Source organism: Panthera tigris, chromosome F2 (genome assembly GCF_018350195.1).
Source record: "Panthera tigris isolate Pti1 chromosome F2, P.tigris_Pti1_mat1.1, whole genome shotgun sequence".
NCBI classification, from domain to species: Eukaryota; Metazoa; Chordata; class Mammalia; order Carnivora; family Felidae; genus Panthera; species Panthera tigris.
In genome coordinates, this window is record NC_056676.1 from 59130570 (window position 1) to 59147534 (window position 16965).

At 37.3% G+C, this 16965-nt stretch overlaps 1 protein-coding gene across 4 annotated transcripts in view; it reads right to left on the minus strand.

Moving 5' to 3' along the window:
* Positions 1 to 5467: 5467 nt before the first annotated feature.
* TRPS1 (transcriptional repressor GATA binding 1) overlaps positions 5468 to 16965 on the minus strand; it is a 373555-nt gene continuing 362057 nt past the window's right edge. For all 4 annotated transcript variants that reach the window (XM_042972939.1, XM_042972941.1, XM_042972940.1 and 1 more), the window contains 2 exons: positions 10786 to 10908; positions 5468 to 7531 (listed from right to left, as the gene is read on the minus strand). In XM_042972939.1, coding sequence (XP_042828873.1) covers positions 6470 to 7531; positions 10786 to 10908 — 1185 coding nt within the window. In that variant the 3' untranslated portion in view covers positions 5468 to 6469. The remainder of the gene's footprint in view (positions 7532 to 10785; positions 10909 to 16965) is intronic.

A 16965-nucleotide genomic window follows, 5' to 3' on the forward strand; every position in this document is an offset into this window, starting at 1 on the left:
TCAAAACAAATCTTCGAAGCAGTTAAGTTATTTAAATACTGTTAAGTCCTGTCTTCTTTGTGTTTTTCTTTCTGGTTAAAAATACTTGGGTGGGGGCATTTGGGTGGCTCAATCTGTTGAGCACCGGGACTCTTGATTTTGGCTCAGGTCATGATCTCATCGTTCCTGAGATTGAGCCCTGAATGATCAAGCACTACACTTAGTGTGGGGCCTACTTGAAATTCTCTCTCTCTCTCTCTCTCTCTCTCTCTCTCTCTCTTTCTCTGCTCCTCTCCTGCTCATGGGCACTCACTCTCTCTCTAAATAAATAAATAAACTTAAAAAAAAAAACCAAAAAACTACTTAGGTGAATTTACCCATGTCATTTTCCTACCTGGGTTTCTGATTGCTTTTGCCGCTTCTCTCTTTCAAAATCATCCTTTACGAACCCTCCTCTGATTAATTTCATTTTAAGCAAACAATGTGTGTAATATATTAATATATTAATATGAATTTATGGAGATTATCAGGATCTTCACATCATATGTGGGTACACTGAAATGAATCAAAGTTAAACTTCAAACACAGTTTTTATAGATCGTAAAACAATCATTACCCAATACTCAACACTCAATACTTAATAAATGTTTTTGAAATAAACACAATTTTTATTGTTAACCCTCCTCAAGAAACTAGTATATATATTTTTTCTTTTATACAAGATCTATCAATAAAAGATTGGTTAAAGAAAAAAAAAAAGCAAAGCAAAACAAGCTGAGAGACTCCAGGACTTTTCAATCTTAGTCTTATTTTTGAGAATGGTGATTTGATTTCACCATCTCAACTCATCAGAGCCTGTCTACATGTCACAATGGTCTGTGTTTCCTATTTCTACGTGCATGAAAGTGAATCCATATAAACCATACCAACGCCATTATATATAACTGGTGGTAAAACTTTATTATTCAAGTTTAGATGTAACAGACATCTTTGCTGCCTGAAGATTGTTTGCATAAGAAATACACCAAGAACATGTTTGTGAGTAGAAATGAACATGCACTATGAAAACAAAATTAAATAAAACAAAAAAAATTCCATGTGTTGTAAGAACAGACTATTATAGCCAACATTCTAATATTCAAATCAGGACTACAAATCGAATTTTTTCTTAGCAACATGAAATCATTCCATATGAAAGACATTTTCTGCTGGTGAATATTGCTGTAAGTTAATTTTACATTGGCATTTTGAGATGTTTCCCAACCCCGTCCCACCCCCCCCCCCATTCCATGTTGTCAAACAGTCCACCCCTAAGGAATTTGGCATTTCTTACTGTGATATTTGCCTTGTTGGTAGCCATTAAGAAACTATGGTTTTATCAGCCTTGTAATAGTTTTGCCTCTTCATAGTCAACACTATAGGCTGCTTGGTATGATATTTACAGCTCATCTTTTTAAGAAACATGACCCCAACCTTTTCTGGCCCTTGGGAACTGAGAGTTTAAATAAGCCCCTTGGCCATATAATAATACTTGGCATTCTCATGGTGCCTTTCAACCAAGGATCTCAAAGTGCTTTACAAAACAAGTACTACATTACCATTATTATTATTATTAATATTATTATTATTAATATATTTTTTTCCATTTTACAGGTGAGGAACCTGAGGAACGAAAAGAAAAAGTGATTTGCTGCAGGTCATATAATGAAAAACAACCAGGGGTAGAATCAGGATCCAGTTTGGGGACTTATGGGTCCTGAAGGACCATCTTCTCTGATGAAGGCTATACGTTATTTCCATGTAAAATTACTCTCGCTTTTCTCTGGTGTAGGACGGAGTGAAGCTTACAGCTCTACCTTTCCTTTCAAGAGAACCACACATTATCCAGTTTCCATGTGTGGATCAATGTTGAATTTCACATTTTCTTCATCCCTGACTTCACACACTTCTGCCCTAGCATCTTTCAGAGGTCTTAATTACCGCAAATAATTGTGGATGATTTCTCAACAATTGCACCGCTATCAGGAACGTGTGAATCAGCTATGAAACAGTAATGGAAAACCAAAAGGAAGTGCTCTCCAAATAAGCCATCTCTCTGCCCTTGGCCAAGTCTTTTGGAAAATAACCCAGCCCTTCAAAGTCCCAATGCATGTCTTTCTACCTTGTCTCATTTACAGCTGCCTACTCATAGAATTCCACCTGACACTACCTACCTTTGGTTAGCATATTTTGTTTCATATTCTGGTTGAATTTCAATTCCACCATTTTCTCCTGTGATCTAGGGACAGTCAGCAAGCTCTCACCTACTTGCTTACCAAAGATGCCTTGCATTTTTTGCCATGGCCCTCAACCCAAAGACCGTGAGCTCATGTAAACTTTAGGGAAAAGCCTGGCATACAGCACAGAAACTGACCACCAGCTTCTTTACTCCATGTTTCCACCACTGGATGACAGATATCCCCACTCTAGAATTGCGCTAATGTTCACTAACTAAATAGGCAGGCAGTTCAGAAGTCTCAAGACAGGTCACCTTGTGATGTTTTGCAGCCACACAGCAGAAGGCTAATAATTATTTTAATAGCAGTATTGATACTTTTCGATTTATTGAGAAAAATGTATATCCTCAGGCATTTTAAAATATATATACATTTAATATTTTTGGAGCTGTATTTGCATTGGATCATAATAGATTATGTGCACATGTGCAATCATAAACATAATGTGCTACCACAGGCTTCAACAAAGAGCTGTTAAAGATAATCACTTTTTTTTCTTCTCATTAATATTACCTTAGAAAAGAATCCCCATGCTTGTTTTCTAAAATCTACCTTTACTAAAAGAGAACAGTTTAGAATAAAACATCACTATCTTAAAAGTTGATTTTTTAAAAGAACATCTCAATATGTCATGTAGAAAGAATGGGCACACTCTTTTCCTTTTGAACTACAGAGTTAACATGTTAAGGTTTAGAGCTCCATCCTTTTCTCATACACTTAGAGTCCTGTAGTGTCTCTCAATCCACATCCTTCCAAGGTGGGCTGGCTCATGATTTTTCTATCCCAAACAACAGTATGAATATATGGGTGAGAGAGGAAGAAAGAAAGAGTAAGGAAAGGAAGAATGAATGCATGAGCTGGTCCTGACCTAAAATTTGACCCAAAACTGGATTCAAAATAGAGACAAGTAATTTCAAAAGACTTACAGTTTTTCAATGGTATACAATTTTAGCTGGCATATAGTTTTCATCATAGGGGAAGCCTTTTCCAAGAGGGGAAATTCCTAAATCATCTTGAAAGTCCTTAAAAAAAAAGGATAAGTACCTAAATAGCTCATTTAATATCACATTTTAAGGCAAAATCATTTGGAAACCTTAAAACCAAAGTAAAATAACAACCAACCACTTTTGTAATATATTTTGTGAGATGGAACAAAGGCTTTCAGAAGTCAAAAACCAGGGGGTACTTTAGTGTCACAGTAAGTTTTCATCTTTTTAAAAAAAGCCCAACCTCTTCTCCATCAAAATATGTATAATAATGAAAACAAAAATGAAAATAAAATAATCAATAATAAAAGAATATGGAAGAAGATCTATCGTGTCAATGCTATCCAAGAATATTCTACCAAAAGTAGACTGACCATAAATATTTCAAGAATAGTGATATGTATTTTCCAATGCTAATCGTTACTACTATGTCTGTCTTGAGAAAACAAAAATCAGTTGAAAAAAGAAAACAAAAACAAAAAACAGAAGGAATACATGCCAAAAATGAACAACCTGTTTGTGTCCGACACACTGGAGAAATTGTTTACCGAGTAGCTTTGCCCAAAAAGTCATACCCAAGTTAACCAAACTTCTGGCATTTTACTGATTTGAGCAGTCCACGTGTAATGTTGCTGAAGGATTGCCACAGTGCACTTCGTTACTAAGTCCTTTTACTAAGAAAATGAAAATGAAACATTGTTTCGTTGTTTGGGAAATCTCCTCTCTTTCTGAGATCTTTCATGGCCACCTCTCAAGTCTGCCTGTACATTTTGAGATGCATTCATTGAAATTCCTAAGAAAGATAAAATTCTCATCACATAATTTGAATGTTAGAACTTCTCATTCCACCTCCTCATTTCAGTTTATGTGAATATCAGAGCTGGACAGGTGAGACCAGAATAGGGCCCTTTAAAAATGAAACTGAAGCTGAAGGCTTAGTCCTGATTTCTTTTTTCTGTCTCTTTCTCTCCTTTTTTTTTTTTTTTACATGAAAACAAACAAAAAAAATGCAAGAATGGAAATGACAACACATCAAAAAGACATTTTAACTTCATTCACTACGACAGTCACAAACTGGTTGAACTCTACCTGCCATCCAACTTTAAGAAACAAAGACCTGGCACTGGGAAAAAGAAACAAAACCCAAACAAAACAAAAACAATAACAAAGCGACTGGGAATTATGTAAAAATGAGTGCAAATGCGGCTACAGAACGCAATAAAAACATCAGTGCTGCGGGTTCCAGCAGCACTTATCAAAATAATTTCTGAAATGTTTCATCTGAAACATAGACAAAGCAATAAAAAGAGGATATATGTTTATCATTTTAAGCATAACAATGTGAGTTAAGAGCTTAAAAATTAAAAAAAAGAAAGTACTTGGAATGAATAGTGCTACCCTTTTTTTTCCTAAGTAGGCATAAAAATATTTTCATTTCCTTCTTGTTTTCCATACCATTATATCAAGAACTTTCATTTGTTTCATGTTACCGTTTACAACTTTAATGCACACACACACACACACAAAAGATATCTACCGCAATAGAAATAGTTGCTTCATTTCCTTGTTTGCTACATTTGCAAATGTAAACAGCTAGGCAGAGCCAGAACTGACTCTAATGCATGATGGAATATCTTTGTTGCATACGTACACTGTAGAAAATAATTATTCAATATGTCAGGCACCATTATTTGAAATGTAATACATTAATATTTACTAGAAAAATAAGTTTTTTTTTTCCTATTTGTTCTCCCAACTTCTTTAATGAAATAAGTTAATCTGACAGTGCATCCAGTAGCTTGTAATATCTTCTACATCTCCGTGGCAAAAAATAAACTACTGGTTGGGACAATATAATGCAAATTATTAAAGTCAGTCCTTGTACATACATCCTTGTAGCAAGCATTGAGGCTCGACTAACAGCACCTTTAACCAATTATTTAATGTTTAGTTATTTAGCCCTATTTCCCTGAGCAGTTATGCTGAGGAGTTTTCCCTTCATGGATAGTTTTACAAAGCCTGAAGTATTAAAAGTACTATGAAGATATACTTCTAAGAATCCTATTTAATGCTACTTAACTAAACCTGTATAAATCTAATGAAGGGAGTGACTGGTACATATACCAACTATCAGTCTGTGGTAACGTAACCTTAGATGCTGCCTGGCCACAAAGTTTGGAAATTATATTTAACCAAAAGGAAATAAATAAAATACAGCAGGTTACCTTATGGAGAAATACCATGTATTCTGAACAAGTTAAGCCCATGGTCTGAACTTTTATATCGATCGAATCTTTTGAACTGACGGGGATCCCTTTAGTTACAATGTGCCAAGTGAGATCGGTGACCAAGAGGAGGCTTAAAAAAACAAATCCAAACTGCTTCATCACATACAAGATAGGAATATCTGGCTAAAGAAAAGAATTACTACGTAAGCACTGAGGGCACTGTTTTTAAAAAGGCATATATATTGGGACAAAATGAACCTAAACTGCAAATGAAAGGACTGTTTTTGAAAGGAGTATCTGAACATCTAAAGGACAAAAATATCAGAGAGGGTGTGCATGTGTATGTACAGGCAGGGCTGGCCCAAATCACTGTGCCACCGTCTGTCACTTTCCTCGCTGCTCTCTCACCAAGCCTAACCACAGCTCACATTTCTAGGTCTAAATCCGAAACACCGTCAATGAGAGGAGACTGATGTAAGAGGCGCCATTTTCCTTTCACTGCCCTGGAGATTAGATTTCTCCTCATCTGCCTAGGATTTCATGATACTTCTAAATTTAGGCAACAATTTATGGGTTGATGAACAAATGGACCAATGGCCAGCCCAATACTGCATTAGTATCATAATCTGTAAACCCTTTCAAATTCGAGATAGCTTTGATCTCTTTCTTTACAAACATAAAATAGAGTCTGGAGATACTTCTTATGGACCATTTCCACAGTACACATTCGCCAAGATGGTTCTGACTTGCTAGGTTCTAAAACACGACTATTTACCATCTTCCATTTTTTTTTTTTTTGTTTGTTTCTCACTGACCATTTGTCTCACTTTTTAATCTTGGTAACCTACTCATCAAAAGAAAGAATAAAAGAAGGGAATTTCATGTTGGATAAGGCAGGCTCTATGAAGTATTTTTTAATAGGTCTTCATAAGACATTACAAGCTATTGAATTCCCATCAAGAAAACCTATTTCTATTTAATTGTGCTAAGTGCTAAGGTTTTACTCTTTAGGTTTTCCATTTTTTTCCACTTGTGCATTGTTCCTATGCAGGCCCCTCTGGATATGAGTTGTGAAGTCATATTTGTCCGTGCAAAGATGCTGGCATATGCTGCACTGGAAAGGTCCACTGTCACCATGGCAACTCATATGCAAAGCATACATCACTTCATCCAGAAAGACAATGCCACAGTGCACACATTTTGTGGAAAGTTCATCTTGAGTACTTCTATCAACTTTCTCTGTTTTTACTACATTCAAGGGACCTTCACTTTTTACACTTGACGGTGCCTTCGTTTTCTCCTTGGAGGCACCGTTTGCAGTTGGCCCAGGTCTGGAATGCTTGATCGCCAAATCGAGAGGAATGTCATTGTCTGATCCAACAGCTGAAAAATGAGGAGGCAGATTGAAGGTGGGATAAGGCACATAGTTTTGGCAAGGATTTGGTAGGCCAGGCACATGACTCAAGTAGTGCGGATTCCCAGGAACGGAGAGCTTATATTTACTCCAGAACCGCAGCCAGTCAGCTTCACTCTGGAAGTCATTATGTACAAAGGGAAGTCCGAAAAGGGGGTACTGGTACTTTTCAATAGGGCTGCCTGGTGGTGAATAATTCGGGTGTTTCGCAGGTCTCATGTACTTTTCTATGGGACTGCCTCTCTCAGAACTTCCTTTCCCTTCTGATACGGATGAACTATTTCCTGGGTCTCCAGTACTTTCCTGAGGACTTTTTATCTGAATGTGCAAAGGTTGCATCCTTTTGTGAATATCCAGAGTTTGGCTGACCAGGACTGGCTGCTGAGCAGAATGGCTTTTAGTCAATGAACCCTGGGCTTCGTATTTACTCAGGCTAGGGAGCTGAATTTCTCTCTGGTGACCTTCAGTTAAATGATCTTCTGACCTCCTCTCTAAGGGGCTTCCGTTGACCTGCTCCTCACTGCCACCCCTCTGGTGTTTGTTGAGCTGCTCAGCCTGAAGTGCCTCTGGGTTAAGGCGCTTTCTTGTCCTTCTCCTAATAATCTGCTCACCGTTGTTTTGTTTAATGATGTTTAAAGGCCTGGGAGTCTGCAGAGAAAACACACACACACACACACACAACACATAAAAGGAAAACATTAAAAAAATGCATTAAAATGCATTAACAATTCCTCACAAATATGAACCACGCTTAAGTTCAAAGCAAGGGTAGACTTCATGTTATAGATTTACTAAATCTCCTCCTTTTGCCCTAAGCGGGATCAGAGGGAGTAACCAAAGCACACTATTTTAGCCTAATTAAATCATGTCCAACTTCGCAGGGAGGACTGAAAACTTTAATCTACTTAAAAACAGCTTTTCCAAACTCAATAGATTTTGGAATTGCAGCACTGAGTGATAAAACTGTGTAGAAAGTTACTTGAAGAAACGTGATTTTTCTGAAATATTTCTCAACTTCTGAGTCATGCACTAAGATGTCAATAGAGGAACATGGGCGATAGCCTTTATTGACAACTGTGGAAAAATTATACATTGCTACAGGCTGAACTGGGTCCCCTCATTCGTATGTTAAAGCTCTACCCGGCCATGTGCCTGTAGCTGGAGACATGGTCTTTAGGAGGCAAATAAGGATAGATGAGGACATAGAAGGTGGCTTTCTATAAGCCAGGAAGAGAGTGCTCCAAACAGGACCCAACCACACTGATCCTCTGAACTCAGACCTCTAGCCTCCAGAACTGTGTAAAAATACATTCTGTTGTCTAAGCCACTCAATCTATGGTATCTTGTCATGGTAGCCTGAGCTGACCAATACATACATTCTTCTAAATAACTGTGAATGTGGATATAAAGCTATTAAATATCACAGCATAAATAATCAAAGACAAATGAACAGAATCATGAAGAAAGACATCAGGTAATCAAAGCCATATCAGTGGGAGACTTTTTTTTAACCTCTCACTTTATTTCTCCTTGTTTAATAGTATTTTACATGCATAATCACTACAGAAGATATTACTTGTTAACAGGTGAAGCATTTGTTTTCTGGTGAAAATACAAATTCCTTTGTAGCTTTGGTTCAAATACCTGATACGTCATTCTACTCTGTGCTCAGATGGAATGCTTTCACTCAGGTTGGTTTTTATTCAGGTTAAGTACTTTATGATTGGTATTTAGATTATAGGACTAAACTCTATAGACAAGACTATACTAAAAACTTTACTTGTAGTAAAGAGCTCTTTGATTTATAAAATCAAAAGAATAAGTTTAATAAATTAATGCATATTTATAGATGAAAATTTAGGGAATTTTTTTTTAATTTTATAAAACATTTATTTATTTTTGAGAGACAGAGAGAGAGAGAGTATGAGCAGGGGAGGGGCAGATAGAAAAGGAGACACAGAATTTGAAACAGGCTGTAGGCTCTGAGCTGTCAGCACAGAGCCCAATATGGGGCTCGAACTCAACAAACTGAAAGATCATGACCTGAGCCAGAGTCGGACGCTAAACTGACTGAGCCACCCAGGCGCCCCTAGGGAAACCTTTAAGTGGCTAAAACCTGATTTTTCTAAAAGATTACTTAAATCAGCAAATCATTTCTACATAGAATATGAATATGAATATATATATATGTGTGTGTGTGTATATACATATATATATATAGTAATTTGTGAATAATGCCTAGAAAGAATGCACTTGAATGCAAGAGAGTATCTTTTACATGTTAAACAAGATCTGGGTCTAAATCCTTTTTGGAATGTTTCTATTGTCACAGAGGCATTTTGAAGGCAAGAAAGATAACACACTTGTTGCTGACAATTCAATTACTGGTTTCAGGATGAAAATTCCACATCCCTTGGATATACCACATTCATTTGTTGAGAATGTTCAGGTTTCTAAAGAGCTCATATTTGCATTACAAAAATATGCAGTATTTAATCTATATCTTGTAAGGAAACCGGAAATTTGCATTTATACCCTTTTAAAATCTTTGTAACTTCTGTAACAGTCTTTGACATGGGATGTGAGCATAACCTTTATGTACTTAAATTTATGATTTAAAAAAACCCTCAAAACTGAACACATCTTGTCTCTGGAGAGATGAATATTAAAATAGTTATAAAAAAGAGTTTACTTTATATCATAGTTGTTAAATTATCATAACCTGGAAGAGCAGTGGTTTAATTAATTCTTGGCCTATGATTGGCCAGAGTTCAATTAAAATCATTAATGTCAGTACTCATTAAATGAAAGCTTATTGCTGTGTTTAAATGGTGAAGGTGTAGAAAAAGTAAGTTGATGGGGTGGTGGTGGGGAGAATCTTTCTGCTGGCTATATGTAATAACTAAGGTTTTACAGTTTACCACCAATTAGTATTGTTGGCAGCATGCATTTTTTAAAGAGTGCTTCCAATGGTTCATTTATGAGGACGTTTTGTCTAAAACCGTATTCCCTGTAGCTGTAATTTATTCATTGGCTGTGCTACGAGCTATGGTAAAATGCCAAACAAAATGAAAAAGGCAGAGGGAAATAGATTTCTGTTTACTAAGTGGGGTATTCCTATTTTTAAAGGCAGTTCTTGTCAGCAGATAAACTTTCTAAACTAAAAAAAAAATCCTTCGGGAAGTCACACACACAGATAGAGGGGGGAATTTGTGAGTTTAAACTTTATTATAGGATTCTAACTAAAATCTGACAAGAAAGGACCGGAAGGACCTCGGTGAGGCACAGAAAGAAGTCAGCCAGAGATCTGAAAACACAAAGCATCTTCGCACCTTACTCTAGCTGGGATGTGTGCTGTTCAAGCCCTCAGACACCTCACTGGAATAAGTCTATCGGAAGAACCTAAGAGGTTTGTCTGGTGTTGGTGGCTCCTAGTTCAGAACCACTCTTCTGAACGCGTCTGACTTCCAGCCCCCAAAGCAGCCAAGATGACAACTGCAAATTCTAAAGTTAAGCTGAATATAAGCACCCTTCCCCTGCCCTATATTTTATACGAGTATACATTTTTTACGTAGTTTTGAACTTTTAAGGTTTCTCCTTTCTGCCTAAACAAATTTCACCAAAGTCTGATAACCACCAGTTTGACTACCTGTTACAAAAAGTTCCCAGAAATCAATCATTTTCCTCTTTTATATCAAAAGAAGCATAATGCATTGCTAATGATCTCAAATGTATCTCCCCATAACACTGAAGGCCATTTCACCATAAATCACATGTGTTCTCAAAGTGACTGTATTAAACTCTGCGGGAGCAGGCATTGCAAGCCAGGGAATGGTACACATCACACCACAGACCAGGCTGCTTTAAAAAGCTTTTCCTCAAACAGTCTAACAAGTTCTTACCGAGTGAAGCTTCTGGTAGAGGCCACACGCGTTGCATACATATCCGCCATTTGCATTCTTTCGCCAGAGAGAGGTCTTTGTGGTCAAGCAATTGGCACAAAAAACACCCGAGCCTCTACGCCTCTGAAACAGGGAAAAAAACACAAGGTCAGAGGTGAGTCACATGATCAGTGGAGTTAGACCAAATCAACCCAGGAGTTTTGTCTTTAGACTAGCAACAATGACAGTATAAAACCACACTGCCCATAATGAGGTCAGGTTCAATTGTGTTTAATAGGCACCACTGATTTTCATTATAATTAACCCTACAGTGATGGATGAGGTGTGTGCAACACCAAAGGCTTTTCACAGAAACAGCCTTAACTTTTTGAACTTTGGGTTTTGTGCCTTTAATGACGGCTCCTAAATGCTGAACCCTAAAATATACCTTTTAAAAGTGTCAAAACAAAAGTCAAAAGACAGAACCTGGCAATATGTTCAATACACTTTAGAAAGGGGGGACCGCATGCTACCTGAGCTTTAACATATAGTCCAGCTTATAATAAATGTGGCATGTGAACCGTTTAAAATTAAACCTGATTTGTGTCTTTTTGTATGTCATTCATGCAACGCAAGTATGAAGAGAGTATAGCACACTCAGTTCTAGTTTTTGGTGTGCAATTGTAAACTTTGAAAGAGAACACCCTCGACTTCCCAAAGCTGAGGGGACCAGTATAAACTTGTGCCAACTAGAGGTACAGTGTTACTGAGAACCCTTATGAGGTGCCTGCTTAAGCCAGACAACATAGTCCCATCAATGGCTGTTTATTTCATTTGCCTCAGACTTGGAAATCACAAGCGTTTCCGAATACAAATTGATTTTAGTGGGCTGAATTCCGTAATCACCAGATTCAAAAATAATCTAGGAATATTTAAACGTAGATAATTAGCATTGCTTGTTCCATTCTTGCTATCAAGTAATGATTCCATTAAACTCATTGAAACAAAAGTCAGGCTGTGTTTGTAGGCGCAAACGCGAACAGGCAGGAAATGAAATGCTCTTGCTACGAAAAAAGACAGCCTGAATTGCAACTTCGCTCTCCTTTCTCTAGGAAGTGAAGCCTTTAATGATAAAATATTCACGTTAGATAAGGAGTGGAAAAAGTCTTGCTGGAACCCTATTTTGTTATAAATTTAGAATTACAAATACCATAAGTCAAAATTTCAGGGATTCATAAAATTTAGGCAATTTATTTAACTTGAGTCCATACTGTAGACGAGTGGTATTCTTGCCAAGAAAATACAATGGTTATAATTGTACTCTGATACATTTCAAATGGAAAGCTTTCTGCAGACATAATTTTGGCTTCAAGACTGGAACACTTTCTTGGCATTGAAAGGGCATTTGATTCATCGGGTGTTTCACAATGTATCACTAAAAAGACCTGGTGAGCAGCCAGTTCCCTATAGGGTAATTTTTCCATCCAGATGCAAGTGCTATCAGAGGCCCTCGTCAGCTAAACTAATTATGATCTTGCAATTGCTGATGCCTGCTCACTCTAACATTCGACATCCTCCATTAATCATCAATACAAGGAAAATGAATGAAACGTAAAGAAATGAGGGCTGGTAAGCTGCACAGCTATAAAAATCTGAAATGAGAGCAATAATTTAACAAGATTGGGGGAATGTTTTTAGTGTGCACAAAGTCAGGCTAACAATTGCCCTTTTCAACCAAGAACACGATTTCATTAGTGTAGCAGGTTGTGCTACTTTAGGTGATGTAATAAAAGCTAGATTTTTCACAAAGATAATCGCTTGCTCCCCTTTTCCTCCCTCTCCGCCCAAGTCAGGACCAGGAACGCATCACGGTTAGAGAGACGACAAATGTTGGGTGTCAGTCCGCAAGTCCCTGATGGGACCTACTGCAAAAGTAGAGACTGCTCCCTCCTGAAAATGAATGAACTATTAGATGCTATGTTTATCAAACATTCTGGGGCCCCTTTTATCTGAAGTAGGTTAGGGAGCCTAGTTAGGGTATAATTGTGAAACTTCCCCTGGGGCCATGCCATCTTTTTCCTAGATCTAAATAACACGTTTGGCAAATAAACACCAACTTGATCCACATAAAGGCAATGTAAATGTCCATTTGGAAACTAACCCACATATATGGCTGAGGCTCAAATTTGAATGTGTAAGCATTCACTCCAGCCTGCTTTTCTTTCCTTATGCCCTGGGTGCTTGACACAGCATGCCAAAGTGGGTGTAATCCTGGTTTCAGAGCGCGTTTCAATCCTTGCACAATTTTGTGCTTAATTCTCTTGCAAAGAAAATGCCCTTCATTAGTTAGAGGGAAAGTCCTAAAATTATAGCACTGGTTTCCATGGGCATATCCTGCTTTAAGGAGCACTTATGCTCAACTAAAGAGGTATATTTTAGGAAAACTATACCTTATTTTAAAGACCCAGAGTCTTTAAATGCTAAACTGACCCAGAGTCAATATAGCATGGAGGTTAAAAATCAGATTTAGGAGTCAGACTACTTGCATTCAAAACATGTTTCTGCCTTTTTCCAGGTGCAACTTTAGTCAAGTCACTTAACCTCGCAAAGCTTCAATTTCCCCATCTTTAAAGTGTGAGCCTCTATAGGATGTGGGCAAATGGATGCAATTAAAACAGTGCCAGGGACACAGCAAATACCCAGTAAGGTAGCTCTTTGTCAAAGGGATTCAATTATATTTTTGTAAGAGAAAAATACTTTTTTAGTTTTGTTTTCATCTCCTTAATCTACTTATTGACCATTTTAGAGATGCTTAAGATCTATAGTTGGATATTATCAAATGCATTTCATTTGTGTCAATCTTATCATATATGAGAATGGAAAGTTGAGTCAGAGTGAAATATCTAGGTGTTCACACCTAGAATTCAATAGGAGCATACTTGTGTGGGGGTGGAAAGTAGGAGGGAGGTGAGAAATACTTCACATATTATCTCCCATCTACACAAATTTATCCCTTTGGTAAGCACTATACAACCTTATTTTTGGTGCACTTGGAATTTCTGGAGGCAGCAGAGAATGTGGGATAAGTGGACAGTATCCTTAGCTGTGTGATCACAGCTATCTCTGTTCCACACCTCTCTGAACCATAGCATTGATGAGAGCCCTGACATGGTCCCTCTGCATGTAATGTAACCTGGGTGGACACAAAAAAGCATCTTTTTGAAGTTATCAACATCCTTAGCCCAACCAAATGTAGAGAAGCAGTCTGTTGCCAAAGGAAGGCAGAATAGAAATCTCTTGCCCCACTTTTTAGGAACAAGCTTGGCCTTGTTAAAGGGAAAGAAAGGCACTGAAGACTTTATTTCATTCATAGTATATCATGCATGACAGAGTTTTAAAATATTTTGCCATTCTCCTTTATACTATGTTTGTTAAGGACAGAAGTCGTGGCTCCTAACAGTCATCAAATATTCTAAGTAATAAGCACCTAGGACAGTGCTCTGTCATTAATAAGTTGAAAATAATCTACTGGAATTAAAAGAACAGGAGAGAGGAGAGATAAGGAGGGGAGAGGTGAGGAGAGGAGAGGGGAGGGGAGGGGAGGGGAGGGGAGGGGAGGGGAGGGGAGGAGAGGAGAGGAGAGGAGAGGAGAGGAGAGGAGAGGAGAGGAGAGGAGAGGAGAAGAGAGGAGAGGGAAAGGAAGGGAAGGGAAGGGAAGGGAAGGGAAGGGAAGGGAAGGGGAGGGGAGGGAAGGGAAGGAAGAGAAAGGAAGAGAAAGGAAGAGAAATGAATCTTACCTGCTATTATTTTTTTATCATTATTGGTCACTCCTATTTTTGAAAAAAATGTTTTTAAAAAATATTTCTTTTAAATGTCTCCCATTTGAATTGACAAATTTACCTCCAGTTAGGCAGAGATGACTAATGATGTTGCAGAAAAGAAAAATCAAGAGAATTAATTTTCCAATCCTACATTTCACACTTATTTTTGAGGAACAGTCTAAGCCAGGTACTTGCGAGGTCCTGAGGATACAAAATTAGGTAGAACAAGGCTCCAACTCCCCTTTATATAAATCACTATGGTCATATGTTGCTGGTGGCTCTATATGTGCATGTGTGTGTGTAAATAATAAGATTACTTCTCCTTTTCTACAAGCTGTTTTTAGGAATTAATAATAACTTATACCTCCATGACATTATTCAGGAGAGAGGAGAATCAAGTCCCATAAGGTCACTTGTGGAGAAGACATGAGAGGAATCCGTAGCTAGGGGATGACACCAGTGGTGTACCTGAGGGACGTATTTAGCAAGATTCTTCCCCTCCTCTCAGGCCGAGGGGAAGCTGCACTATTGTATACCTAAAGCCACGGGAGCCACACATTCTCTGCCCTTGGCTTTCTCTAAGTGCCTTTTCTACTTCTTTGTGGGCTTAACTGAAGTAAAGAGTGAAGGAAGGTGGGCCCCAAACCCATATCAATAAGAAAGTCACCTCAACTGAAAATTTCTGAAGAGAAAATTCTGGAATCAACAATCTGAGGAACTTTTTTTTTTAACTTCAAGTTTTATAGTTTGCCTATAACTTTTCAATCATATTTGTGTTGCCTTTATATAATTTCTGTTGGCTGATAGTTTCCTGTGTGAAAAAGGAAGGATGATGACAGAAACAGTTAATTACAAGGACTTTTGAGGCTAGCCCAATGACTGGCCTAGCAAATGCTTTTCAGTGATAATTACTGAGAATTCTTCGGGATCACTTGTTTCAATGTATTATGACCACAATATTGACTTTCACAACAGCAATTTAGATGATGAATTTGGACAACCATTCATGTTAGGATTTGAAATAGAAAATGACACACCCATCTTTTAATATAAGTACAGTTTAAATCCAACATAATTATTTTTCCTGCTTTGAAGTGCACCAAGAAGTATAATGGAGAAAGTAACTAATCAAACAAATAAACAAACGAACAAAAAATTTAATATAGGTTCACAGCTAACCACTGTGTGGTATCACTGTCATTAAATTTTTCTGAAAGCTTCTGATTCAAGTTTTGCTTTTAGGGGGGCTTAATTCATTAGTCAGTTATATATCAGTGGGTTGAGACTTGGTACAAGTGTTGGTTACTAAGCCCAGATGTGACTTAAGAAAAAAATGAAAAGGTTTAAATTGGTTTAGCTGTTTTTATTGTTCATATTATTATTTGAAAATCAGCCAAAAACAAACATTAAGGTTTTCAAATTCCATTAACAAAGAATTTATTTCATTTGATTAATAAGAAATATTAATTGACTAAATTATTCATTCAAGTGGCTTAATATTTAAAGACATGCATATTTGTCTCCAAGATATTAAAGTCTCCATCGGTGAAAGACTTTGTGCAGAAATGGTCCTTTATATTAGTGCTCTATGAATAAGAACTGTACTGAAACCATGTAATTATGTAACGAGCTTTGATAGGCCGAGTATTTACTCACATTTTTTATGGTTTATATCTTAGCTATTTTAAATCAAATCAATCTGAAATTTAATATACATGCTGTTAGTGCAGATATACCTCAAATATTTTTTAACTCTTTAAATAATTTCTGTGTTTATTCTATTATATCAAGAATCTTTTGGGGTGCCTGGGTGGCTCAGTCGGTTGAGCGTCCGACTTCAGCTCAGGTCATGATCTTGCAGTCTGTGAGTTCAAGCCCCGTGTCAGGCTCTGTGCTGACCGCTCAGAGCCTGGAGCCTGTTTCAGATTCTGTGTCTCCCTCTCTCTCTGACCCTCCCCCATTCATGCTCTGTCTCTCTCTGTCTCAAAAATAAATAAACGTTAAAAAAAAAAAAAAGAATCTTTTGTGAATTTCATTTTAGGGACATGTACAAATGGCTATAAGAGAAACTTTTGGTACAATTTTGTAGTAATAAAATTTCAATGATAAATTAAATCAGCTTGGCTCTGAGATAATTACTGAATGTCCACCATGTGCCTGGCACTATGTTACAAATGGGGGTTACAGTGATGTATGTGACAAATATGGCCTGTCATCTCTCTGGGTTTCCAGTAGAATGTGCTAAAAAATTGTTAATTTATGGAAATTATATGTAAACCTTTCTGAAGAAACCAAAGTACATTCTATCAGGAAACCTTTATCTATCTATCTATCTATCTATCTATCATCTATCTATCTATCTATCTATCATCTATCTATC